Source organism: Lissotriton helveticus, chromosome 2_2, assembly GCF_964261635.1.
Source record: "Lissotriton helveticus chromosome 2_2, aLisHel1.1, whole genome shotgun sequence".
Lineage (NCBI taxonomy): Eukaryota > Metazoa > Chordata > Amphibia > Caudata > Salamandridae > Lissotriton > Lissotriton helveticus.
The window spans coordinates 425,706,384-425,733,208 of record NC_136060.1 but is presented as its reverse complement, the minus strand read 5'-3'; the positions used below and the strand labels follow the sequence as shown (position 1 = coordinate 425,733,208).

Here is a 26,825-nt window from a genome sequence, read left to right as displayed (position 1 = left end):
AACTATGCTTTTACAAAAGAAGAAATCACATCAGAACTCGACACATGAGGCTCCGCAGCTGTGCAAATACATTTTAAGCTCTTGGAGGACCTGTTCAAATATTAGCTTGAGAAGAACCAGTACTCCCTGGAGCATACTTTATATGTGGGCAAGGTGCATTTTTCTAATCGCTCGCTGTTTGGCAAGGTGCTTGTTTTTTAGCCTTATGGTTTCCTAATATGTATCATGTAAATAGCATAGAAAGCCTTAACAATGAATCCATCTCACGGACAAAGACGTTGTGTTATTGATGGGACACAGTTAGTGGGGGATATTTTTGGTACAATTATTCCCACAGTAGGAGTAGTCCTAAATAATGAGAAAATCAGAAAGCTTTCTACAATAGTGGATAAACTAGCCACTATTACATCTGGTGCTTTCTAGTAAATATAGAAATAGTAGCCATTTAAACAATGGTTTTGCAAAATCAAATAGCTTCGGACAGAAAAAGGTAGAGACTGTATAATGTTGAAGCCACAACATTACTGTTCATATATACCAGACAAAAGCAAGATGATCGAAGAATTTGTAAAGAACATTTCTGAGTTAAAACTTGAACTAGAAAACTTAGAAACAACTAGTGTGTTAGGAACCCTAGGGAAAGGAGCTTCTGCTATAGGTAGCTGGCTTGGAAGTATTGGTAGTGGAATTTTAGGAGTTATACTCAAGCACATATTGATTATTGGCATTTCTAAATATGATTAGTTGCTTTATATAAGGGATTTAGATGTTACTTAGAAAAAAAGAGAAAGGAAGAAATAAAAAGGCAAAAATGAGAAGAAATAAATGTGATGGCTATTCTAGCCATCAAAGGGGGAATTGATAGAGTGAATTTTCTCATTTTGCAAATTAAACGCACTTAACTGAAAATTACTAATTTCAATACTGAATAACACATGCATAATACATGCAAAATTTGTAGTAGGTTATCATATATAGGCATTAAAAGCACATACATGAATTAACATATTGTATTGTCTTAAGTTAGCCTAACTACTAATGACATATTGAATGTTGACTTCACATGTTAGGGGTAATAGGCCTATTTTTGCATTTAAATGTACGTTTTGCGTTTTCCTCTTACAAATGCTATAATTTACAAGATGTTTTCTGTGAGCTAGTGAATAGACATTAGTTGTCCATTAAACAACTGACAGTGAGGTTCTCACCAGGAGAAAAGGAGATGGCAGAAAACGTGACTGATGGGAAAAACGTTCTGAAACACAAGATTTGATCAAAATAACAAACCAAGGACATGATTGCATAGCTCATTGTGAAAGACATTGGGGCATTTATATGCTGCCTTTAGTGTTTTGATAGAATTACATTAGTGTGTTACTTAGATTAGAGAGCCTCCTTCTTCAGCGAGTTTAGGTGATAGACCTTAGAGATACCTGTGAACTTGGAGCTGAGAATATTTCCCAGATTCTGCTAATTTATACTACTTAAGTGCTTAGGCTTCATGCCAATGCATTCTTATTTCTTTCATCAGAGCCCCCCTTTGGGTTTCTGACACTGACACTTTACCTTGCTTACTAAATTTGGATGCCCTTTATATCCAATCTTCAATAATTTAGATTTAGATTAGGGAATTTTCTTTTTTGGAACACACTTGCTGCATCTTCTCAATCTTATTTGTAATTCTTACTAACGTAGCATTTTACCTCAACCTGAAATACCAATTTATGGATTATTTGAATTTGGAACAATGATGACTAAAATTAATACTTATTAATTTAATAATTTAATTTGAACTAATTTGTTAATAAAACTCTTTAAACTCACACCAAATCCCTTTGTCAATTCCTGTAAAGCCCCAACTGGACTTCGCTGTAATTGATGTACATGATAGCTCCTTACCATCTCTCCTTGTCGACTAACAAAGGTCCATACGACCATGGGTTGATAATTATACTAGTCATTTGAGATACAAGAAGGCGCGCTCCGGCAACTGCAAGAAGCTGAAGGATGTTATTAGTTTCATGCCCTGCTTGGTCTTCAATAATGTGGCCATTTACTAACAATAAAAGTGCCTGTGATTATTTTCTCCCAAGGTAATACATATTCCATTTATAAATGCTTGTTTTAGCTTGTATTTGCCTTTTTTTAACCTTATAGCTAGGGTGTCAACAGTATGTTGGCTTTATCCAGTAACACTTGTGTCATCTTCACAAGAACTCAGTGGCGGCTGGCACGGATCGGGGTGGGGGGTGAAGGGGCAGGAGGTTAGTAAAAATAGATACATTAAATTTACCTCCTTGCTGCTGCTTCTATTCTCGTCGCCCCTCCTCGTCACTCTGCTCCGGCTGGAAGCAGGAAGCACCCAGGCTCCCCTTTAGCCAATCACAACGCTGCACTGCAGCGTTGTGATTGGTCTGAGCGATGTGGTTCGGCACTCAGGCAGGGACTGGGAGCCTGGGCATATTCTCCACCCAGGCTGTAAAGCAGCCTCCATGGAGAACATGCAAAGTGCGTAAGACGGCTTGGGCGTCCTGAGACGGCCGGCCAAACTCTCATGCACACTGATAACAGTACATACCATGCCCGTGGATGCCTGATATCCCTCTGGCCCAGCCCCCAAGACTCCGAGACCCAAAATAAAAAGATAATAAACCACAGTTCATTATTGTTTTATTTTTATTTTCTTAGCGGAGGAGCCGCCTCTGCTAGAGCTTAGTGACTATGGTCCTCATCACAAACGAGCCAGTACATCCAATATGGGCGCAAAGAGGAGTCTGTCCCACATTTGGGATTCTAAATGGTGTTGTAATAGTGCACTTTTTGTGGCACAAATTTCTGGCAGATTCAATTTGGGGAAAAACCCTACACATTCTTATGTTGCAGCTTAGAACTGGGGGAAACATGCAGTATTGCTGCATTACTGTCCACTCCGAGGTGTGGCACTCAGAATGGGATTTCATTACTGCCCCTATAAATACTGCTCTCAGTGGTACTGATATTTACCAGGTAACGTATTTCCACCCCAAATATCGCAGCTTCTTGAATAAAGCCCTTTCTGTAACTTTGACACGCATGCACTCATCTGCTAACATTTTCATGCATCCGCTTGATCGTTTTATTTTAGAGCTATTGATTTAGCCCTCTGTCAGACCCCTGATGTCAAGAGATTCCTCAGAAAGGATTTGCTGAGGCCTGATAGAGGAGCAAGACTCCTACAAACACCATTGTTATGTATATGAATCACGTAGTCTATTCGGCTGTACTTACTCCATGTTTGCTGGTGTTTGTTGTTTTAAAGTTAATGTATTTCTATGTAACAGCTAAATCTCATAACTAAGTAGGATGTGCCCTTTCCACATTTGTTTGAGCCCTGGGTTCTAAGTTTCATTAAATTTTTCTCTTACTATACCGCTTATTTACAGGATCGTTAAAATGCTTTGTTTCGATAGTTCGTCTGCTCTTCCAAAACACCCATTGGGTCTGATTCACAAAAGGCCTCTGAACTCGTGGGGGAGTCTCCGCACCCGGGGCAGAATTTATGCGGTGAGTGCTTATTTCGGAGAGTCTGCCACGAGTGCAGAGACTCTCCTACGACAGCGGGGCCTCCGCCACGAGTGCAGAGACTCTCCCACAACAGTGGGGCCTCCGCCACGAGTGTGGAGACTCTCCCACGACTGTGGGGCCTCCGCCATGACTCTCCCATGACTGCGGGGCCTCTGCCACGGGTGCAGAGACTCTCCCACGACAGCGGGGCCTCCGCCACGAGTTTGGAGACTCTCCCACAACTGCGGGGCCTCTGCCACAAGTGTGGAAACTCTCCTACGACTGAGGGGCCTCTGCCACGAGTGTGGAGACTCTCCTACGACTGTGGGGCCTCTGCCACGAGTGTGGAGACTCTCCCACGACTGCGGGGCCTCTGCCATGAGCGTGGGGACTCTCCCACGACTGCGGGGCCTCCGCCACGAGTGCAGAGACTCTCCCACAACTGCAGGGCCTCTGTCACGAGTGTGGAGACTCTCCCACGACAGCGGGGCCTCCCCCACGAGTGCAGAGACTCTCCCACAACAGTGGGGCCTCTGCCACGAGTGTGGAGACTCTCCCACGACTGTGGGGCCTCCGCCATGACTCTCCCATGACTGAGGGGCCTCTGCCACGGGTGCAGAGACTCTCCCACGACAGCGGGGCCTCCGCAACGAGTTTGGAGACTCTCCCACAACTGCGGGGCCTCTGCCACAAGTGTGGAAACTCTCCTACGACTGAGGGGCCTCTGCCACGAGTGTGGAGACTCTCCTACGACTGTGGGGCCTCTGCCACGAGTGTGGAGACTCTCCCACGACTGCGGGGCCTCTGCCATGAGCGTGGGGACTCTCCCACGACCGCGGGGCCTCCGCCACGAGTGCAGAGACTCTCCCACAACTGCAGGGCCTCTGTCACGAGTGTGGAGACTCTCCCACGACAGCGGGGCCTCCGCCACGAGTGCAGAGACTCTCCCACAACAGTGGGGCCTCCGCCACGAGTGTGGAGACTCTCCCACGACTGTGGGGCCTCCGCCATGACTCTCCCATGACTGCGGGGCCTCTGCCACGGGTGCAGAGACTCTCCCACGACAGCGGGGCCTCCGCCACGAGTTTGGAGACTCTCCCACAACTGCGGGGCCTCTGCCACAAGTGTGGAAACTCTCCTACGACTGAGGGGCCTCTGCCACGAGTGTGGAGACTCTCCTACGACTGTGGGGCCTCTGCCACGAGTGTGGAGACTCTCCCACGACTGCGGGGCCTCTGCCATGAGTGTGGGGACTCTCCCACGACTGCGGGGCCTCCGCCACGAGTGCAGAGACTCTCCCACAACTGCAGGGCCTCTGTCACGAGTGTGGAGACTCTCCCACGACAGCGGGGCCTCCGCCACGAGTGTGGAGACTCTCCCACGACAGCGGGGCCTCCGCCACGAGTGTGGAGACTCTCCCACGACTATAGGGCCTCCGTCGCGAGTGTAGAGACTCTCCCATGACAGCGGGGCCTCCGCCACGAGTGTGGAGACGCTCCCACAACTGCGGGGCCTCCGCCATGAGTGTGGAGACTCTCCCACGACTGTGGGGCCTCCGCCACAAGTGCAGAGACTCTCCCACGACAGTGGAGACTCTCCTACGACTGCAGGGCCTCTGCCACGAGTTTGGAGACTCTCCCACGACTGTGAAGCCTCCGCCACGAGTGCTGAGAATCGCACACAACTGCAGGGCATTCCCACGAGTGCGGAGGCCCTTAATGTGCGTGAACATTCTCTTGGAAAAGTTTCTTTTTGTGTCTAAAACGTTGTAACTATTTCACTTCGTTAGTTTTTTTACACCGTATTTGGGTCTTTTCCCAATACAAAACTGCAAAAAATAAATACTGTGGCTTACTTACCTGGATGAACAGCAGTTCTTCCACTCCCCATCTGGCCCATACAGTAATATGGTTATCATCAGAAATTAGACTGACCTTTAAAAAGTGCTGTTTTCTGATCGGAAAGCATATTTAGAAGCCTTCTATAATCCTTCTGCGCATGCTCCCTTCCCTCATGCTCCCGACAGGTGCTGACTACTCACCGTCGGCGGGACATCCTCTTCGAATAGTGATAGGGGGTCACAACCGAGCAGTATCGGTCCAGGCTGATGAAACATAGCGTGACAATAGACGCTGTACAGAACATGACGTCAAAAGAGATCCAGACTTTGCAAAACTGCCTCCCAAACAGCCACATTCCGGTCACCTCGTAAATGATGCTGAAAAACAGAGACAGAAGAGAGGTGAATTGAGACAGGAGTATGTACTTCCAGTCCAGCATTAGAAATGCATTCACTATCCTGTGTGATACCGCTCTCACGAAGAGCAAGGTCTGGAGGTGTTGAAAAATGTCATTTGAGAAGGTGTATTTCCTTTGTTTGTTTTTTTAAACCAAAATAATATTATATAATGCAATTTATGCTTAAATTAAACTTTAAGTCTTCACGAATACCATGGAAACAATTTAAGACTCAAGAAAGACGTGTAGGTATCAAAAGTCAGCCTGATACTCAAAGCTTTTTTATGAGTAGTGATTTCTCACTCCTGTCTTGGGTGTAAACTCAGAATTTTAAGGTCTGCTTTTAGAAAGCATAGTCCAGACATAGGTGTGACATACTTATGAATTCAGAGAGGATGCCTGTTTAGGAAAAATACCCTTGTGAATAACAAAACGTTTACCCTAAGGTGGCTTACCCCTGAAAATGCATGAGCAGGTTACACCTAAGGCTGGAAATCAAGGGCCTCATTTATGAGGCGCCTTGCGCCACCGGAGCGCCACTTTTTGTGATGTTCCTTGGCGAAGGAGCCTGCTCCACAGAAGGAGAGCCAGGCCTGAGGAAGCGGACCAGCTGGTGGGGGAGCGGGGGGGGGGGGGTGGGGGCAGAGGGGGGGGCAGGGCGGAGGCACAGTGCTTGTAACCCTCCGCCTCTCCCAGATTGTCCACATTGCTCACTCATTATCATTATCACTCGTTATCCACCAAATAAACGGCAACACAACAAGAAGTTGGGAAAACCCTTAATAACTCAGGCGGGGAGGGAATAGCAATTAAGGAAATCTTAAAGGAATAAAAAGCCGCTGAGTGAGCGGCTAGGAGGAAGCTAAGTAAAGTAGCCACAATTCAACACAGCAAATCCAGCAGTCTGCAGATTGCTTTTCAGTTGCCCTTTATAGAGCGTCTTAAAACCATGAGGTCAGGGAGCACAAGGGGAAACCAAGGCAAAAGTGAAAGTGAACAGCTAAAAAAGCCAAAGACCCAAGATACAGTTATAAGAGAAGCTCAGAATACAAAAGAGTAAAGATAATTGAAATAAAGGCCAACCTAAAAAGGGGAAGGAAAAAATGGCACAGAAAAATGTGCGGAGCAAAAAATAACACATTTTTTTATTTAAAAAAAAATAAAAATACCCAAACAGTAGGCCATTGCAAGCCCAAATGCTACAGAAACTGCACAGTAATCAGCAGTCAATTACCACAACTAAGAGAAGAGGGAATCTCAATTTAATTCAATTCAAAGACTGCTTTATTCGATTTTTATTAACAACCATAAAAGCACAGTAAAAATATTTAAAAATGCTACCAAAATAGTTACATAATCATTACTATAAATCATCATAATACAGTTTACACCAAACACGTTAAAAAAGCAGCTCATGTTATATACATAGACATGTTAGACTGGCTCAGACAATAATTATACATTAATTCATTGTAATCCTGTGTCTGATGATTACAACTTTTAAAAATGACGACATGGCCAACATAATCAGTTCATTCTCCAACATTTGAAGCCTCAAAAGTGCTGTTCTACGTTGTCTGAGTCCCCACTTCTTCAGAATAGATATTAAGAATCTTCTCCTTGGCAAATCATAAAATTTACAAAAAAGTATGCAATGTAACATCGATTGAATAGAAATATCATCACATGGACATAGAGACAGATTTTTAGACCAGGGGTTTACCTCTGGAAATGTAACCAGTCTAAAAAATGTCCCCCACGAAGGCGGGTAAGTAAGATGCGTGAATAGGAACTTTGGATCTGTATTAGATACGGTTGTATTCCCTGGCTTTGCAGCATCAGGTGGTTCTCCATAACTGAGATCTTACATTTCTCTGTAAGCCAACGCTTGTTCTCTAAAAAATGTAAACAAGTTTCTTTCAAGTTCTTCCTTGATACGGTTTCTAAACAGTTTGGAGAATCAAAGTATTCTGGGTAACCAATGTCTTAAAATATTTTTTTTACATACTTAATGCAAGAGATCCTGGTAACCCCCTCTAGATTGAGGCAATCCTTAATTATGTGTCTGTTAAAACCAGTCTCGACAGAGGACCACACCTTATGCTACAGTAGAAGGGGATTAAGTTTGATAATATCCAATATATATGGCAGGCCAAGTTCCTTATGGCATGCGTAAGTAGAAGTGGAACCTGGGACAGCTAAGAGATAGCGCAAAAACACGTTCTCACAAAGTTGTATTTTGTGAACTTCCGCTATTCCCCAGATCCCCACCCCATATGTCGCTGTGGGTACACATTTGGATTTGTATATATCCACAAGCTCTGGAACTGGTCGTCCACCCAACTTATTGGAAAAATTACGAACAGCACCTATGGCTCTGGAGAAAGACAATATTCTCACATGTGCCGCTGATGACCATGAGCCCGATTTCTCAAAGTTAATACCCAGATACGAGAATCTATCAATCGTAGCTATTTTAGTTTTTTCAATAAAAGTTTTACATGTGATGATTTTATTTGTACTACAGCACGTAGAAAACGTTTTACTTATATTAATTTTTAAACCTCTGTCGTTCATATAGTTGGTAAAATTGGTGATAGCTCTTTGGAGGCCTATCTGAGTCCGTGCCATGATTACTGCGTCGTCCGCGTATAATAATATGGGGACTGGGGTATTCTTAATCTGAGTGTAGTCCTGCTTATCCTGAACCATGTGGGAACCTACACTATTTATGAATAGGTTGAACAAAAGCGGTGCGAGTATACATCCTTGTCTAACTCCCTTATTTATGCTGAACTTGGCTGTGCATTCGCTCCGTTTCCCGTACCGCCCCTTCGCCCCCGCCCTCTGATATAACTCCTTAATAAATAAAAGCAAATTCGGGTCCACACCCATTTGTGTCAAGATACTCCAGAGTTTATCATGATTTAAACAATCGAAAGCTGAGCTCTGATCAACAAACGTTATAAAAATTTTTCCCTTTTGGCTGATGCATATTTAGCTATGATCAGCGCTAAGTTTAATCCTTGTTCTGTTGTTCTGAGTCCTGCCCTAAACCCATATTGGAACTTCGAAAGTATGTCCCTTTCTTCCACCCAGAGTTGTAATTTATTTAAAATAACCCTCCCAGCAACTTTCATAAGTGAGTCCAGTAATGATATTGGATGGTAGCACATAGGTTCATTTCGGTCTCCCTTTTTGAAGATGGGAATCATAATAGCGCCTAACCACGTGCGAATAAACCTATGTTTATTACAGCTATTCAAAACATTGGTTAGGAGTGGGGCCCATAGCTCAGTGTTAGACTCGTATAGTGTGGAGAAGTGTGGCTCACTGGTTAGAGGAGGCAGACCTGGAAGCAGAGGTCAGCCCGGGACCAGGGTTCAATTCCCAGCTCGGCGGGGTCTTGAGTCCTAAAATGTCCATGGACTCGACAATTCTCGCTCCGGTGCCTACTCGAGTCATGGGCTCACACTCTGCGACTCTGGGCAATAGCTTGCTTAATCTCCACAAAGGCCCCTCGCGGCGGGATGCCTGGCTTTCACCTTGCGGATACCCTGCCGGGGTTATCTCACAGGGGAATACCAGGACGGGCTCCCTAAGCAAGCGCTTAGAAACCGCTTGGTGATTTGCGCTATATAAATTCCTGTACATTTACATGTCCACTGGCATGCCGTCAGGTCCTGGGGCTTTCCCTGCAGCACTCTCGTTAATGGCAGTTAAAACTTCTGCGAGTGAGAATTCAATGTTATGGGGGAAAGAAGCCTGAGTAACATTTTCATCTCGCTCCATTATGCCAGTTCCCTCACTCTGGGTTAGGACATCTGCCTGATAGAGGTCCTTGAAATAATTGACCCATCTATCTTCCGTGATCGCCACATCAATTATATCGGTTGCCCTATCTGCAAAAAAAGGAGCATTAACAGCCTTCCAAAAGCCCGTGTTGTCCTTGGTTATACAGGCTTGATGTAACACCTGCGATGCTTCCGATTTCAACTGACTCTTGCGCTTTTTGATTGCTCTTTGGTAGTCAGTTCTAGCCAGCCTCACTTCATCCTTGCTTCTCATCTCACATTTTAATACCTTCAGTAAGTGGGCATGGGCCTTGCTACAATCCCTGTCAAACCACCCCTGTGCCTTAGTCATGCCCTGTTTCTGTGACACTGTGAGGAGTTTTCGTATTTCCTCGGTAATTCTAAGGAAAGCCTCGGAGACTAGGGCATTTTCGCCTGTCTGCACTAGACAAGTTTCAAAATCCTTATATTTATTTTTTACAAGGGGTTCAAGAAAAGCCGTGGGTTCCACTTTAGTCCATTTTATGGCATATCCATTTATCCTTGCAAGATTTAATTTATAATTGTATGTTGGTTCTTTTGCTTTGGAAGTTTTTTTACTCCCTGCAAGGGAAAAAAGTAGCTTGTTTGGAAAGTGGTCGCTCGTCACTATTTCGCATGTTTCACAAGTAGAAATATGACAAGAATACCGGTTTGACATGAGAACAAAGTCAATTACTGATTTGCACCCCCTCCCGATAAAAGTTGGCTCAAAGGAAACAGGGGAATACATAATTAATTTTCAAAACCCAAGTTGAATTGAAAGATTAGTTCATTCAGCCAGTTACCCAGGGTAGTGTGGGAAAAGTGTGTTAGAGGTTCATCTTTGACTTTACCCAAACCACAAATGCCCAGATGAAAATCGCCAACCCATATTACGCACATGTCCCCAGACAGATGTTCTTCAATGTTCTTCAGGGTTTGACATAACTCTTCTAATACCTTACTAGTTTCCGATTTCGGGATATTATTATAAACATTATTAGGACTGTTTCCTTTTTTCCCCCACAGCTTACTAGCAGTATCTGATAATATTCGGACCCATTCTCAAATTTCACTACCAGATCATTCAAAAGGTTAGACACATAAGTACATAATCCCCCTTTCTTACGTCCCCTTGTGCTCAGACTAGCAGGGGTATGGAATGTGCGATAACCATTTATATGTGTGGCCTCAGTTGCCCATGATTCCTGCAAGCAGATGATGAATAATCCTGTATAAATGTTAACAGTCAATTACCACAACTAAGAGGGAATCTCAAAAAGTTAGTCCACCCTTGGCACGAGCACAGGTACACGCTGCCAATCCGATGTCTCCAAATGACCAAATGACCAGGGTCTCTGTCCACAGGTTACAATAGACAATGATTCAAATGGTGCACTAACATTTTTGCAAATAATGCCAATGCTATACACTCAAGTAGAAAACAATAAGGGGATAGGCGCAGATACCGAGCCACACAACTTTTTTCCGGTCCAGGGAAGGCATGGCTTGGCAGTTCGGGCTGGACTGTTCCCATGAGGCACAGGGTCAGACTGATTTGCCTATAGCCATGTCTGAACTGGGGTGGCAGAGTGGGCTAAAGAACGGTGATGGATTAAACCCAGATCTTTTGACTGGGTGTGAGTGTTTGATTGGTTCTGATGCTCCGTCCATCACCACTCCCTTTTGTACCGCTTTTGGCCACCATAAGTGTGGCAGGTTATGCTCAGACGTGAGTCCCTTGCTCACTTTGCCACTGGATTCAAGCAAGCCGGGCTGAAGACGGCTGCAATGCCAGAAACCGGTCCTCGGAAGCTTGTTTCCGGTCCAGGGAAGGCATGGCTTGGCAGTTCGGGCTGGACTGTTCCCATGAGGCACAGGATCAGACTGATTTGCATATAGCCATGTCTGAACTGGGGTGGCAGAGTGGGCTAAAGAACGGTGATGGATTAAACCCAGATCTTTTGACTGGGTGTGAGTGTTTGATTGGTTCAGATGCTCCGTCCATCACCACCCCCTTTTGTACCGCTTTTGGCCGCCATAAGTGTGGCAGGGTATGCTCAGACGTGAGTCCCTTGCTCACTTTGCCACTGGATTCAAGCAAGCCGGGCTAAAGACGGCTGCAATGCCAGAAACCGGTCCTCGGAAGCTTGTTTCCGGTCCAGGGAAGGCATGGCTTGGCAGTTCGGGCTGGACTGTTCCCATGAGGCACAGGGTCAGACTGATTTGCATATAGCCATGTCTGAACTGGGGTGGCAGAGTGGGCTAAAGATCGGTGATGGATTAAACCCAGATCTTTTGACTGGGTGTGAGTATTTGATTGGTTCAGATGCTCCGTCCATCACCACCCCCTTTTGTACCGCTTTTGGCCGCCATAAGTGTGGCAGGGTATGCTCAGACGTGAGTCCCTTGCTCACTTTGCCACTGGATTCAAGCAAGCCAAGCTGAAGACGGCTGCAATGCCAGAAACCGGTCCTCGGAAGCTTGTTTCCGGTCCAGGGAAGGCATGGCTTGGCAGTTCGGGCTGGACTGTTCCCATGAGGCACAGGGTCAGACTGATTTGCATATAGCCATGTCTGAACTGGGGTGGCAGAGTGGGCTAAAGAACGGTGATGGATTAAACCCAGATCTTTTGACTGGGTGTGAGTGTTTGATTGGTTCAGATGCTCTGTCCATCACCACCCCCTTTTGTACCGCTTTTGGCCGCCATAAGTGTGGCAGGGTATGCTCAGACGTGAGTCCCTTGCTCACTTTGCCACTGGATTCAAGCAAGCCGGGCTAAAGACGGCTGCAATGCCAGAAACCGGTCCTCGGAAGCTTGTTTCCGGTCCAGGGAAGGCATGGCTTGGCAGTTCGGGCTGGACTGTTCCCATGAGGCACAGGGTCAGACTGATTTGCATATAGCCATGTCTGAACTGGGGTGGCAGAGTGGGCTAAAGATCGGTGATGGATTAAACCCAGATCTTTTGACTGGGTGTGAGTATTTGATTGGTTCAGATGCTCCGTCCATCACCACCCCCTTTTGTACCGCTTTTGGCCGCCATAAGTGTGGCAGGGTATGCTCAGACGTGAGTCCCTTGCTCACTTTGCCACTGGATTCAAGCAAGCCAAGCTGAAGACGGCTGCAATGCCAGAAACCGGTCCTCGGAAGCTTGTTTCCGGTCCAGGGAAGGCATGGCTTGGCAGTTCGGGCTGGACTGTTCCCATGAGGCACAGGGTCAGACTGATTTGCATATATTATTTACAACAAGGGGTGGTGATGGACAGAGTCTCTGAATTAAGCAGAGTACTCTCACCCAGTCAAGAGATCAGGGATAGATCCAACACCGTTTTTTAGCTCATTGCACCATCCCAGTTTCAGAACCTGGCTGTATGCAAATTAGTCTGTCCCTGGCCCAGTGCATCATGGGAACAGGGCAGACCAGACTACAAAAGCCAATTCTTACACTGGGAAGGAAACAAGCTTCCGGGGACCGGTTTCGGGCATTTCAGCCGTCTTCGGCCCGGCTTGCTTGAATCCTGATGGTGCAATGAGCAAGGGACTCACATCTGAGTATACCCTTCCACGCTTAGGGTGGACAAAATTATTTACAACAAGGGGTGGTGATGGACAGAGTCTCTGAATTAAGCAGAGTACTCTCACCCAGTCAAGAGATCAGGGATAGATCCAACACCGTTTTTTAGCTCATTGCACCATCCCAGTTTCAGAACCTGGCTGTATGCAAATTAGTCTGTCCCTGGCCCAGTGCATCATGGGAACAGGGCAGACCAGACTACAAAAGCCAATTCTTACACTGGGAAGGAAACAAGCTTCCGGGGACCGGTTTCGGGCATTTCAGCCGTCTTCGGCCCGGCTTGCTTGAATCCTGATGGTGCAATGAGCAAGGGACTCACATCTGAGTATACCCTTCCACGCTTAGGGTGGACAAAATTATTTACAACAAGGGGTGGTGATGGACAGAGTCTCTGAATTAAGCAGAGTACTCTCACCCAGTCAAGAGATCAGGGATAGATCCAACACCGTTTTTTAGCTCATTGCACCATCCCAGTTTCAGAACCTGGCTGTATGCAAATTAGTCTGTCCCTGGCCCAGTGCATCATGGGAACAGGGCAGACCAGACTACAAAAGCCAATTCTTACACTGGGAAGGAAACAAGCTTCCGGGGACCGGTTTCGGGCATTTCAGCCGTCTTCGGCCCGGCTTGCTTGAATCCTGATGGTGCAATGAGCAAGGGACTCACATCTGAGTATACCCTTCCACGCTTAGGGTGGACAAAATTATTTACAACAAGGGGTGGTGATGGACAGAGTCTCTGAATTAAGCAGAGTACTCTCACCCAGTCAAGAGATCAGGGATAGATCCAACACCGTTTTTTAGCTCATTGCACCATCCCAGTTTCAGAACCTGGCTGTATGCAAATTAGTCTGTCCCTGGCCCAGTGCATCATGGGAACAGGGCAGACCAGACTACAAAAGCCAATTCTTACACTGGGAAGGAAACAAGCTTCCGGGGACCGGTTTCGGGCATTTCAGCCGTCTTCGGCCCGGCTTGCTTGAATCCTGATGGTGCAATGAGCAAGGGACTCACATCTGAGTATACCCTTCCACGCTTAGGGTGGACAAAATTATTTACAACAAGGGGTGGTGATGGACAGAGTCTCTGAATTAAGCAGAGTACTCTCACCCAGTCAAGAGATCAGGGATAGATCCAACACCGTTTTTTAGCTCATTGCACCATCCCAGTTTCAGAAACTGGCTGTATGCAAATTAGTCTGTCCCTGGCCCAGTGCATCATGGGAACAGGGCAGACCAGACTACAAAAGCCAATTCTTACACTGGGAAGGAAACAAGCTTCCGGGGACCGGTTTCGGGCATTTCAGCCGTCTTCGGCCCGGCTTGCTTGAATCCTGATGGTGCAATGAGCAAGGGACTCACATCTGAGTATACCCTTCCACGCTTAGGGTGGACAAAATTATTTACAACAAGGGGTGGTGATGGACAGATGCACTGGGCCAGGGACAGACTAATTTGCATATAGCCAGGTTCTGAGCTGGGATGGGGCAGTGAGATAAATAACGGTGATGGATCAAGCCCTGATCTTTGGACTGGGTAAGAGTGGTCTGCTTAATTCAGACACTCTGTTCATCACCACCCCCTTTTCTGTATCGTTTTTGGCCACTATAGGTGTGGCAGGGTATACTCAGACATGAGTCCCTTTCTCACTGCTCCATCAGGATTCAAGCAAGCCGGGCCGAAGAGGCTGAAATGCCAGAAACCGGTCCCCGGTAGCTTGTCTCCTTTCTGGTGAAGAATTGGCTTGGTAGTTTGGTCTGCCCTGTTCCCATGATGCACTGGGCCAGGGACAGACTAATTTGCATATAGCCAGGTTCTGAGCTGGGATGGGGCAGTGAGATAAATAACGGTGATGGATCAAGCCCTGATCTTTGGACTGGGTAAGAGTGGTCTGCTTAATTCAGACACTCTGTTCATCACCACCCCCTTTTCTGTATCGTTTTTGGCCACTATAGGTGTGGCAGGGTATACTCAGACATGAGTCCCTTTCTCACTGCTCCATCAGGATTCAAGCAAGCCGGGCCATAGAGGCTGAAATGCCAGAAACCGGTCCCCGGTAGCTTGTCTCCTTTCTGGTGAAGAATTGGCTTGGTAGTTTGGTCTGCCCTGTTCCCATGATGCACTGGGCCAGGGACAGACTAATTTGCATATAGCCAGGTTCTGAGCTGGGATGGGGCAGTGAGATAAATAACGGTGATGGATCAAGCCCTGATCTTTGGACTGGGTAAGAGTGGTCTGCTTAATTCAGACACTCTGTTCATCACCACCCCCTTTTCTGTATCGTTTTTGGCCACTATAGGTGTGGCAGGGTATACTCAGACATGAGTCCCTTTCTCACTGCTCCATCAGGATTCAAGCAAGCCGGGCCGAAGAGGCTGAAATGCCAGAAACCGGTCCCCGGTAGCTTGTCTCCTTTCTGGTGAAGAATTGGCTTGGTAGTTTGGTCTGCCCTGTTCCCATGATGCACTGGGCCAGGGACAGACTAATTTGCATATAGCCAGGTTCTGAGCTGGGATGGGGCAGTGAGATAAATAACGGTGATGGATCAAGCCCTGATCTTTGGACTGGGTAAGAGTGGTCTGCTTAATTCAGACACTCTGTTCATCACCACCCCCTTTTCTGTATCGTTTTTGGCCACTATAGGTGTGGCAGGGTATACTCAGACATGAGTCCCTTTCTCACTGCTCCATCAGGATTCAAGCAAGCCGGGCCGAAGAGGCTGAAATGCCAGAAACCGGTCCCCGGTAGCTTGTCTCCTTTCTGGTGAAGAATTGGCTTGGTAGTTTGGTCTGCCCTGTTCCCATGATGCACTGGGCCAGGGACAGACTAATTTGCATATAGCCAGGTTCTGAGCTGGGATGGGGCAGTGAGATAAATAACGGTGATGGATCAAGCCCTGATCTTTGGACTGGGTAAGAGTGGTCTGCTTAATTCAGACACTCTGTTCATCACCACCCCCTTTTCTGTATCGTGATTTGCATATAGCCATGTCTGAACTGGGGTGGCAGAGTGGGCTAAAGAACGGTGATGGATTAAACCCAGATCTTTTGACTGGGTGTGAGTGTTTGATTGGTTCAGATGCTCCGTCCATCACCACCCCCTTTTGTACCGCTTTTGAGCCACACAACTGGCTCAACCTGAAAAAGAAGCTACTCGTTATAATCCCAAAGAAACAAGAAGTTCCCAAGAAGGAATGAGGCCCAATAAAGGCAGGATGTACGGGGGAGAGCTGGTATACAAAGGAGCTGCAAGACTTGAAAAAGCAAATAGCAAAGGAAGTAAGAACAATCACAGTGCAGGCAAAGCATGGATAGGAGTGGGATAAAACCATACTTGTCAGAAGAGGGCCATATATAACAAAGATTGTTGCAAAGAAAAAAACGCAAAGAAAGAAAGATGTATTGAATACGTTATTAGAGTCTATCAAGACCAAAAATAGTAGAGAATTTAGCCTGATAAACATTTTAATGGCGGGATTTCTGAGGAAGAATGGAAGTCGCTTATCTACAAAATATATATCAGTCCTAGGGCGACAGAGAAAACACACAGCTGCAAAGACAGAAGAAGAGACCAGTGCTCTGGATGACAAAGAAGACATATTAATCTACAGAAAGGTTGCTGACAATGCGATCTTACAGATCACACCATATTAAAAAAAAGATGCGTCGCTAACTGATGAGAAGCGTTTGGAAAAACTACTGAAGAAACTGAAAACAGATGGGAACACAGGCCCAACTGGCTTTCCAAATGCCCTTTTTAAACAGTACATAACATTTTGGCCTAAATACTTGACCATATTGTTCAAACAAATCTATAGCACAAACAAGATCTCCCCACCATTGAAAGGAAGTATCTTTCATCCTATATACAAGAACATCACCTTCTAACTATAAGCTAATTGCCCTGATGGATGTTGAAGCCAAATTGTATGCCCCGTCTCTACTCAAAGATGTTCAAGCCTGGGCCAATGAGAACAAATTGATCCCCAAACATCAAACAGGTTTCAGAGCAGGTATGGTGATGATTATAAACTGATCAGCATTAAGTATATTAACAAGAAAAGCCATACAAAAAAAAGGCCTATTCACCTTTTTCATAGACCTAAAAGTCGCCTATGATAGAGTGCCTTGTGAATGCCTCTGGGCAAAACTAGCAGGATGGGGCATCCCGGGCATATTGCTGAACTCAATAGTCACCTTGCACAGCGATACATGGGCACAGGTCAAGGTCGGAAATGGGAGTCAAGTAACAGCCAAAATCACTACAAGCCATGGTCTGATACAGGGGTGCAACTTAACCCCCACTTTGTTGAATCGAAACCTGGCCGGTGTGGATAAACATCTGGTAAGACTTGGGTTTTTACCCAAGATTCGCTACAGAGAAAATCGGGTACCTACAATATGCAGATAATATAGCAATACTAAGCCAGATGCCCATTGGGCTCCAAAGGACAATAGACATACTAGTCAAATATACATAACAGTAGGCCCCAGAGATGAACTTAAAAAAAAAAAAAATTGTTTGCCTAGTAGACAAAAAATTCAAGTCTTTCTCTTAGCGCACTAAGGGCAAAAACATAGAAGTTGTATCAGCTTACAAATATCTTGGTATTTATGTGGCTGGCCATCTTTCAACTAAACAACACCTAGCTTCCCTGCATGCCAAGGCGCAGTCTCTAATCTATGCATTTAAGCTGTTACAAAACCATCTCAATTGCTCCTCACATAATCATCTTTTAAAAGTAATGGAAGCCAAGCATCTACCTGCTTTGGCATACAGAACAGAAATCATGCATGGCAAGGAAGCAACCGTTGTGAATGCAATTAAAACAGAAGTATACAAAACGATATTTTGTTTGAGAGTTAAGCTCTCGAGGTAAAGTTTGATTGAAAATTGGGCAAAAAATCAGCAAACACAAAATTGGAATGCTTTTCTCAAGCTATGTTGGTCATTTCGCTCAACAGAGAGGAGTTTGAATCATCTGTGCTGGTTAGAGATAGAGGGACAATTGGGAACAAAATACAAAAAATCATGGGGATACCAATTACATCTGGCAATAGAAGTCTTGGTATAAGTGAAGCATGGACTGTGCACAAGGGAAGGACTGCCTTTTTCAGGATAAGCAAAGCCATGACAAATTCCAAGACATTACTGTCTTGCCCACCACGCTTCGACTGTCATTAACAGTTTTCAGAAGCTCGAGCCCCACATACATACCTAACATCTCACTTCTCATTAACACTAAAGCACCAATTCATGATGTACCACTTTGGCCAATGTGTTACAAAAGATTGTATACCATCCTGGAAAAGCCACTCTACCACCCCAAATTGCCGCTTATGCGAATATAAGCAAGAATCAATTACCCATATATTCTGCCCCTGCTCAGCTTTGCTAGAAGAAAAAAGAAATTTATTCAGGATATTATTTTTATAACTCCAAATTTGGACCTGCAGACTAGCAATCATTGCCTTGCTGAGCACAACCTCCATCTGGGTAGCCTGCCAGGGTACGAAATCCTTAGACCAGTCAAAGAGGGCAAAAGGAAAGTCATAGCCACAGGTCCCAGATTGAAGGATATTAACCACAAAACAGAGGCTATGACCCAGAGAAATCTGATGTTCGCTAGGAACAACATGCATTCATGGCATTAAGCTTTCTGTTACGTGTACAATTTTTACTAGTAGTTACGGTAATTTAAGTAATCCTATTTCAAGGAACCCAAAAAAAGTTTCAAAGCTGGATATTTTTATCATGGTATTTCTGATTTGTATTACTTTTTGTTGAATTTTATGAGAATCAGTGGTGCCAAGGGGAGTGGGAGGGCCCCTCAATTTTTGTAATGATTGAAATGGTTTTAAGTAACTATGCAATAAATGTACTTACTTACTGGAAAACATTTGTTCAAGATTAATTTTCTTTGTATATTGTAAGTTTATGTCTGTTGCTGCCAGTATAAGGGCAGCTTGAAGGTTTTTGAGAGACAAATCCAGTCTAATGAAAGTTTTACATATTTCAAAAATATCTACTGCAGTAATATTACTATGGTATTGGGTTTGAATTATGGTATAGATTGGTTTTAAATGTCTTGTTTTCGATCACCCACACTTCTTAGGGCAGCCCATCCAAGTAATGGTAAACCAGACAAAAATGCTTGAAAATCACCTCTCTTTGTACATATTATTGTACTTTTTGAAGAAGAATGGCCTTCAAAAGACTATACAATAAAATGTCCAAAGTGAAAGTGGGCTTCAGGAACATTGTTCCTCAAAAGAGTACCATAAGATGTACAAAGAGATAGTGGGCTAAAGGAAAAATGTTCCCCAAAAGAGTACAATAGGATGTACAAAGAGAGAGTGGTCCTCAGGTGAGACTCATCAGCCATGGGTTTTCATGCGTTTTTGTATGGGTAACATTGCTTGGATGGGCAGTCTAACAAGGCTACGGCATTTTGTGGTTGTCCCATTTGTGTTCCCATTAGGTTTTGGTGATGGGGCTCATATAGTTCTACTGTTAGACTAGACCCAGTCTCTGGTCTTTGATGTATTTACATTGCTGACACAGCAACATTTTAATTATTGGCTTACACCCTTTTTAGGTGCTACTTAGATGCTTTAGCATGTTATAAAGACACAGGGATATTGCTTAAGAGTATGTATATGGTATTTTTATAGTGCAACCGAGACAAACAAGGCAGTGTAGTGCTGCATGTGGTGAAAGACAAGCATAAAATCAATGTGTAATTGGAGAAAAGTTGGGTTGTGCATAGCTAATGTATTTTGATGCAGTGTTCTTTAAAGAGTGTTCAACTCTTTCCTAAATTGGCACAGCTTGGGGGCGTTCCTGATGGATACAGTAATGTTGTCCTAGAACTTGGGCTGCATAAATGGAAATGACCTGCTGTCTTGTTTTTTCTCTTTCACGCTTTTTAGTCTGCATTCTGATGGTCTCCTGATTAAGGGAGTGTCAAGAACCACCAAAGACGGTGAGCATGTCTGTCAGCTAAGTGGGGGTGCTATTGGTTATGGCGTGATAAATGATTCCGCTAGTTTTATAGATAGTGTGGGCCAGAAATGGGAGCCAATGGAGTTCCATCATGATAGGGGTGATGTAATCATATTTATTCAGGACCTGACTGGGCGTGATCTCAAGCCAGACGTGTAGCTGTGCAGGAGATTCGTGTGTGTTACTGTAGTGATTTTTTTTTTAAGTTCAGAATTTTTTTATTTAAAGAATATAACATAAACTTACAGAATAAGACAAAAGAAAGATAACAAGCAAAAGTATACATCAAGATAATTAAAGGTATTAATATAAGCTATAAAAAGAAACAACAAGGATTGAGAATACATATAAGCAAAAATTGGCAACTGGTATGATAGAAGTTAACAAAAGAGATATTAAATACACATTATAATTACAGGAAAAGCCAAATTAATAATAATATGATCAACAAATTACAGGATACTGTAGTGATTTTGAAGTCGAACATAGACTGCTTTTTCAGGGATTTTGCCCAGAAATGCCCTTGAATGTTAGTTTAACTTACATCTCATAATAACATGTTGATTGTACACGTTAACAAAGTAAAGGTATACATGCACGTAGGCTTCCTAAAGATGTAACGAAAAAGTGGCTCCGTGTTCATCTATCTACTAGGCTATATTTTGCTGTAAATGCATTTTAAGTTCACCACTTACAACCAAAACTTTATCTTCTGACTCCTTTTATTTACACTCTTGTTTGAGGAGGGCACGTCATAATCCTACTTTTTGAGTGGGATCAGAAAACGGTGCCTACTCCTATGGCTTCGTTGTAACACAAGACGCTGCGTAACAGTGGGAGTTGTGCTCCTCTTTCTTCGTGTTAATGCACCAGCTGTGAATCTCACACTGCAATGAAAGAAGCCAATTTGACCTGGAAATTGAGCCCGCTCCGGTGTCGAAACAATGTTCTGACTGGCAGCCTGTGCCTGTCTCGCGGCTGCCTGAGGTGCGGCAGACGGAGCGCCGCTTACTGCCCGTCAGCAACGTAATGAGCTCGCGGAAGCCTACGTAACGTTTGTTCTTGTGTTTGAGTGTCTGCCATGTATTGCAGTATTATACCTCTACTTGTACTTTGTATGCTTTTGTAACCTGCACACATGTCACTTTTTCCTCCTGTAATGTACCGTTTGCTACCTGATGTATTTTATTTGCTCACATTTGTCACTTTTGCCTCATGTAACTTAACGTTTGCTTTTGTAATTTGATCACTTGTAATTTTCTGCTTATGTATCATTACTGTTCCTATTGTGAAGCGCTCTGACACCTTTGGGTAAAGTCCGCGCAATATAAAAACACATAAAATAAAAATTAATAAAATAAAATTCCGCAGTGCCTAGAAGCCCAACTGGTTGTATTTTACCTTGTTTTGTAGTGTGTTGTTTGTATTCAGAGTGTTACGCTTGTCTGATCTGCCATTAACAGCCTCTTTTAACAGAGAAAACATGAATATATACTAAAATGTGTAACCCAAATGCGCAGGATTACGAAACGAAAACAAACAAACATGAATAAAGACCATGTTGGCCACTGTAATGTCACAAGAGGTTAGATCAGCGCTATTTTATGTTTTCAGAAACAGTTCAAAAATGTCATGTAAAAGGCACCTTCGTCATACTTTTTGCTATCTATATGCTTACAGAGCATACCCGTTCTCTTGATTATCCTGTCTACTTAAGACCGGCCACTCCATGGCATCAGGAGGGGGCAGGAATATTTAACAAGCACTGGCAAAGCCAACAGGTCACACCTATGCAAGACAATGTGTTTTAGTCATGTTGTACATCAACGCAGCTGCTGTTCCGCATGGATAAAAGTAAGGGGCAATGGTGGAGGAGTATTGCCCCACAGGCTCAGAGCCAGCAGCAAAAAGCATAAAACGATATTTCATTATTTTTTTATTTTTAAGCTGCTGACTCAGCAGGCGTGGGCAGGGAGGGGAGGGGCTGAGGATAGGGAGGGGGAGGAGGAGTGCTAGGTTCACTCCCTGAGTGCTCATGTGTCTTTGGCTGGCAGTCTCAGGCCGATCAAAACACACATGCGCACTTAGGTTTCTCTAACCCGGCTGTATTGAACAGCTGGGTTGGAGAAACCCCACAGACTCTCTGAGCAGAGCGTCTTTGTAGCAGCGCAACTCAAGGATGGGACAGAGAGTCTGTGACATACTAGAGTGAAGTGGCACACAATGGAGTAAAGTGGTGTAGATGATGTTGTGTAGAATGTCGTAGATTGTTGTGGAGTGGCGAAGAGTGAAGTGGCGTAGCATAGAGTGGCGTAAAGTGTAGTAGAGTAGACTGGCGTAGAGTGGAGGGGCGTGGAGTGGCATTGAGGGGTGTACAGTAGAGAGTGGAGAAGTGGAGTACAATTTAGAAGTGTGTTGTACATTGGAGTGGTATGGAGTGGAGTAGAGTGTTTTAGTTTGGAGAGTCGTAGGGTGGATTGTTGTAGAGATGAGTAAAATGTCATGGAGGGAATTGCGTAGAGTGGCGTACAGTTGAGCGGCGTACTGTGGAGTAAAGTGGAGTGTCTTAGAGCGGAGGGTAGTGGAGTTGAGTGTCGTACAGTGGAGTGTAATGGGGTGCAGGGCCATAGAGTGGAGAGTCATAGATTGGAGTAAAGTGTTGTAGAGTAGAGCAGAGTGGAGTGGCATAAAGTGGCGCTTAGTTGCATTGAGTGAAGCAGAGTGGCCTAGAATGGAGTGGGAGTAGTAGAGTGTTGTGTCGTAGAGTGGCATAGAGTAGAGTAGAGTGTCATTGAGGGGAGTGGAGTACAGTGTCATGGAATGTAACATAGAGAAGTGGAGTGTCAAAGAGTGGAGTGTCAAAGAGTGGAGTAGAGTGGAGTGAAGTAGAGTGTTGTAGAGCAGTGTCAGAGTGTAGTGCCATAGAGTGGCCTAGCATAGAATGAAGTAAATTGTTGTAGAGTGGAGTGTCGGAGAGTGGAGTAGTGTAGGTTGGAGTAGAGTGTCATGAGTGGAGTGGTGTAGCGTGGAGTAAAGTGTTGTCAAGTGTCAATGAGTGGAGTGCCGTGGCCTAGAGTGAAGTGGTGTAGAGTGTTGTAGGTTGGAGTGCCATAGAGTGGAGTAGAGTGGAGTACAGTGAAGTGGTGTTTAGTGGAGTGTGCATGGTGTGCTAGCACACTGCATTACATATAACACACTTTTAATTGAAATGACCATTACATTTGCATATATAGTTTGACAGATAAAACTATACAACACACAAACGATGATGTGTGGAAATGGCATCAGCTAGTGTACTGCTTTGTTTTGATCGTATTAAATTATTTGCTCCCACCACACTCAAGTATTACAAAAAAATGTGCTTGATTTGTACTTCCCTAAATCTGATGTATTCTGAAATACCTGCAAAGTTTATTCATAGACGTTTAAATGTTGTTGTGTGCTACAAAAAAGCCTTTCCTTTCCTGTACCCAGCAAGATTGCATAACTGCCAAGGTTTCAGATTGCTATGTGTGACATTTGCATAATTTCAGTGTAATTATGAGTGACAATTCAATGACTATGAGTGACACTTTCTCGCAAGCAACATAAAGATGAGGGAAGCACATAAATATCGGAAAATACACTAATTTCAGCAAGGAGAAACTGTAAGAAGATCTTAAACGTACTGCACAGTACCAGAAATTGAAGGGCACTAATCTAGTACTCTTACAGACACTCGGATGGGGCTGGCAAGTGGTAACTACTTTACTTAAATCTGTTCTTGGTGATCTGATCTTCATCCAGGCAGCCGTAGCACTGTGTGTCTGGCCTCTCTGTTTGACTCTGTAGCAGGCTAAAGGCTGCCTCGTGCCACCCCCCAAGGCAATCATTTTTGGTTTGCCACCGGTGCCCATGAATTCAGGCAGCCTGTATGAGTCCTATCCTGGCAGCTGCTGCAAACGAACCAGACGCATGACGGTCAGTCATAGGTCATCACTACGCCCTACGCCTACACTGCACTCTCCCGATGGGCCTCAGCAATACTGAATTGTCTGAGGGCAGTCCGGACAGTGCCAGCACTACACTCAGCACTGTTGGAAACAGCACCAGACCGATGCGAGCAGAGCCGGGAGCACCATAATGGTTGTGGCTGGTAGCATCACCCGCAAACCACTGAGCTGCTCTTGGCCTTCGTACTCCAGGACCCCTTGGCGCACCACTGTCTAGCAGGAGACGAGAAGTGATGTCACCTCGCAGCGCCACTTGATGTCAGTCTGTCTTGGAGCTGCGTCAAATGACTGAGAGCTGCGCAGGCAGCACGGCACCTGGGAAATCAAATTGAATAAGTATAATACATTGAAGCACTGACAATGCGCCTTATCTCTCAGCTGCCAGTCCTGCGAAGTACCAGAGAGTGTCCCAAGCCTGCAGCAGCAGCGTGCACAGTCACAGGCAGTGCGCTGCCTGCTGCTACACACCGGTTTGCAGGCTTCAGTGAGAGCAATCAGATCATGCAAATATGCGTGATAGTGCATTTCAGTGAGGTGATGCGGAGCACCTCACTGAAAGGCATTAATCAAACGCCTGATGCGTGATACTTGGCAGGACTGAGATTGTCACACAAATCCTCTCACTTTGAAGTCAGAGAAAGAAAAGTAAACATCAAGCTCCCTCGGAAGACAAAGCCTGACATTTGACCTCTGTCTCTGAATGTACAGTAAATGTGACAAAATAAGAGCAGAATTCATAGGCTTGTTTACAGAAGACCATTATCAAAATTGGGGTAACCCAGAAACGGTCCTAGACCAGGGTACAATATGGTATGAAAAACAATGGTCCTCAACCTAATTTATAAGTGATCTAAGCACCAACCTGCAATCATTATTTAAGTTAATTAATTTTACAGCCTCAAGCTTCTGGCTTACTGTATTAATACATTCCTTTTTCTAGAAGTGCAACAACCAAAACAATTACTTTCAAACAGGGATTTTTAATTCATAGTATTAAAGTTCACAGAAAAAACATACATTTGTACAATTTAAGAGGTACAAGAGCAGTTCTAGGGATGTAAGGGTGCTCTAGGGATGTAAGGGTGAACAAGGTTTTGTGAAAAGTGAAGGCAAAGATAAACAGTTGAAGGGTGGACCAGGTAAGGTGTAGATGAGATTTTCAACATTTCGACTCGGCTTTGGGGCTTAGTGGTAAGTGGGTGCCACAGCCTGCAGGTCTTCTTCAGGACAGGGGGTAACCCTATTCATGGAAGAATACAGTAAACAGGTTATGATTCACGAGATGTACTACTCAACCTTGACAGCTTAATCATTTTTCTAGCATGTTGGTATAAAATAAGCATCTGATGTCTTGGAACATTAAATTAAAAAACAAAATGGTGGTTGTGTCATGATTCACGCGCACCATTGTTTTTGCACACACATGAGCATGTGTCATAACACATGGGGGTCATCTTTGAATGGGTTTCCAAGTATATGAAACCTGTTCCGAGATTGCCCAACATACGTGCACATGCTGCTGTAAACAAGCATTGACAAAGCCAATTGTTTTTAACAAGTGTGTTTTAAAAAAAAAAAATTTTGAACCCATTGCAGCAGTGGGAAACCATTCCTACTGCTGCAAAGGGCCACACCAGGCAGCAGGTAGATTTCTGCAGCGCAGTCACCCATCCGATGTTACTAGCCGCTCACTGGAACAAAGAATAGTCTCCTGTACTTATACCCCCTGAGCTACTGACTCCTCCATCATCACTTGAAATTTTGCTGCTGCACTGGTCTCCAACTACTATGTCCGCCCTCTTTGTTTTCCCCTCCATGCATCTTTTAACTTTATGGATAATTGTTGCCAGGACCCCATAAGTGTTTTCTGGTGCAGAATATCATGCTAAAGTGAAATCAGGTCTGCAGGCTAGTTGGGTAGGTTTTAACTACGCTCGGGTGAAGTTGGCTGCTCTTGGTTAACTTTTGTTTGCTGAAGCAGACCGAAGATTCTTGACCACAGTTTCCTATGAGGACACAATTAAAATCTTCATCCACCCCTACTTGACAAGCAATCTTCAAGCTAGTTGTGCAAAAAGTGACTTTTGTGCACACAAATAGCCAGTGTTTCATTTGTAAAAGACTAAGGGCCTGATTTAGATCTTGATGGACGGGTTACTCCATCACAATGGTGACAGATATCCCTTCTGCCTAAATATAATCACATTATATTCTATGGGAGCTATATTTCAGCAGATGGGATATCCCTCACCGTTGTGACGAAGTAACCCGTCTGCCAAGAAATAAATCAGGCCCTAAGTCCTGGTGCCCAAAGCTCTGTTTAGAAGCTCGCGACCGGCACTGGCGAGCTAAATTCCAAGGCTGTATAGTCTAGAATCCACCCCTTGCCTCTTTAATCGACTACCAGACACTCCCTGCTCCTTTACCTCACTCTTGCAGGTCCCTGCTTTCTCCGTTTAGGACGGTTTTGCCGTATTTTTCTTAATCCTACTTTCATGTTTTCCCTCTCTTGCTTTTGGGAAATCTCCTATGAGAAAAATAAGTGCCGGTCCCCAAAAATGAGTGCCGGTGCCCCCCTGGCAGCCACCGGCTCAAATTAGGCACTGATGACATCTGTGTCCAAAAATGGAACATATCACTATGGCAAAAGAGCATATTT

The 26,825-nt window shown here is 44.7% G+C and overlaps 1 protein-coding gene across 1 annotated transcript in view; it reads right to left on the bottom strand.

Annotated features, from left to right (window-relative positions):
- LOC144821870 (histamine H2 receptor-like) overlaps positions 1–26,825 on the bottom strand; it is a 272,545-nt gene that overhangs the window by 21,338 nt on the left and 224,382 nt on the right. Inside the window, exon 2 of the mRNA XM_078679028.1 lies at positions 5,585–5,761. Coding sequence (XP_078535154.1) covers positions 5,585–5,761 — 177 coding nt within the window. The remainder of the gene's footprint in view (positions 1–5,584; positions 5,762–26,825) is intronic.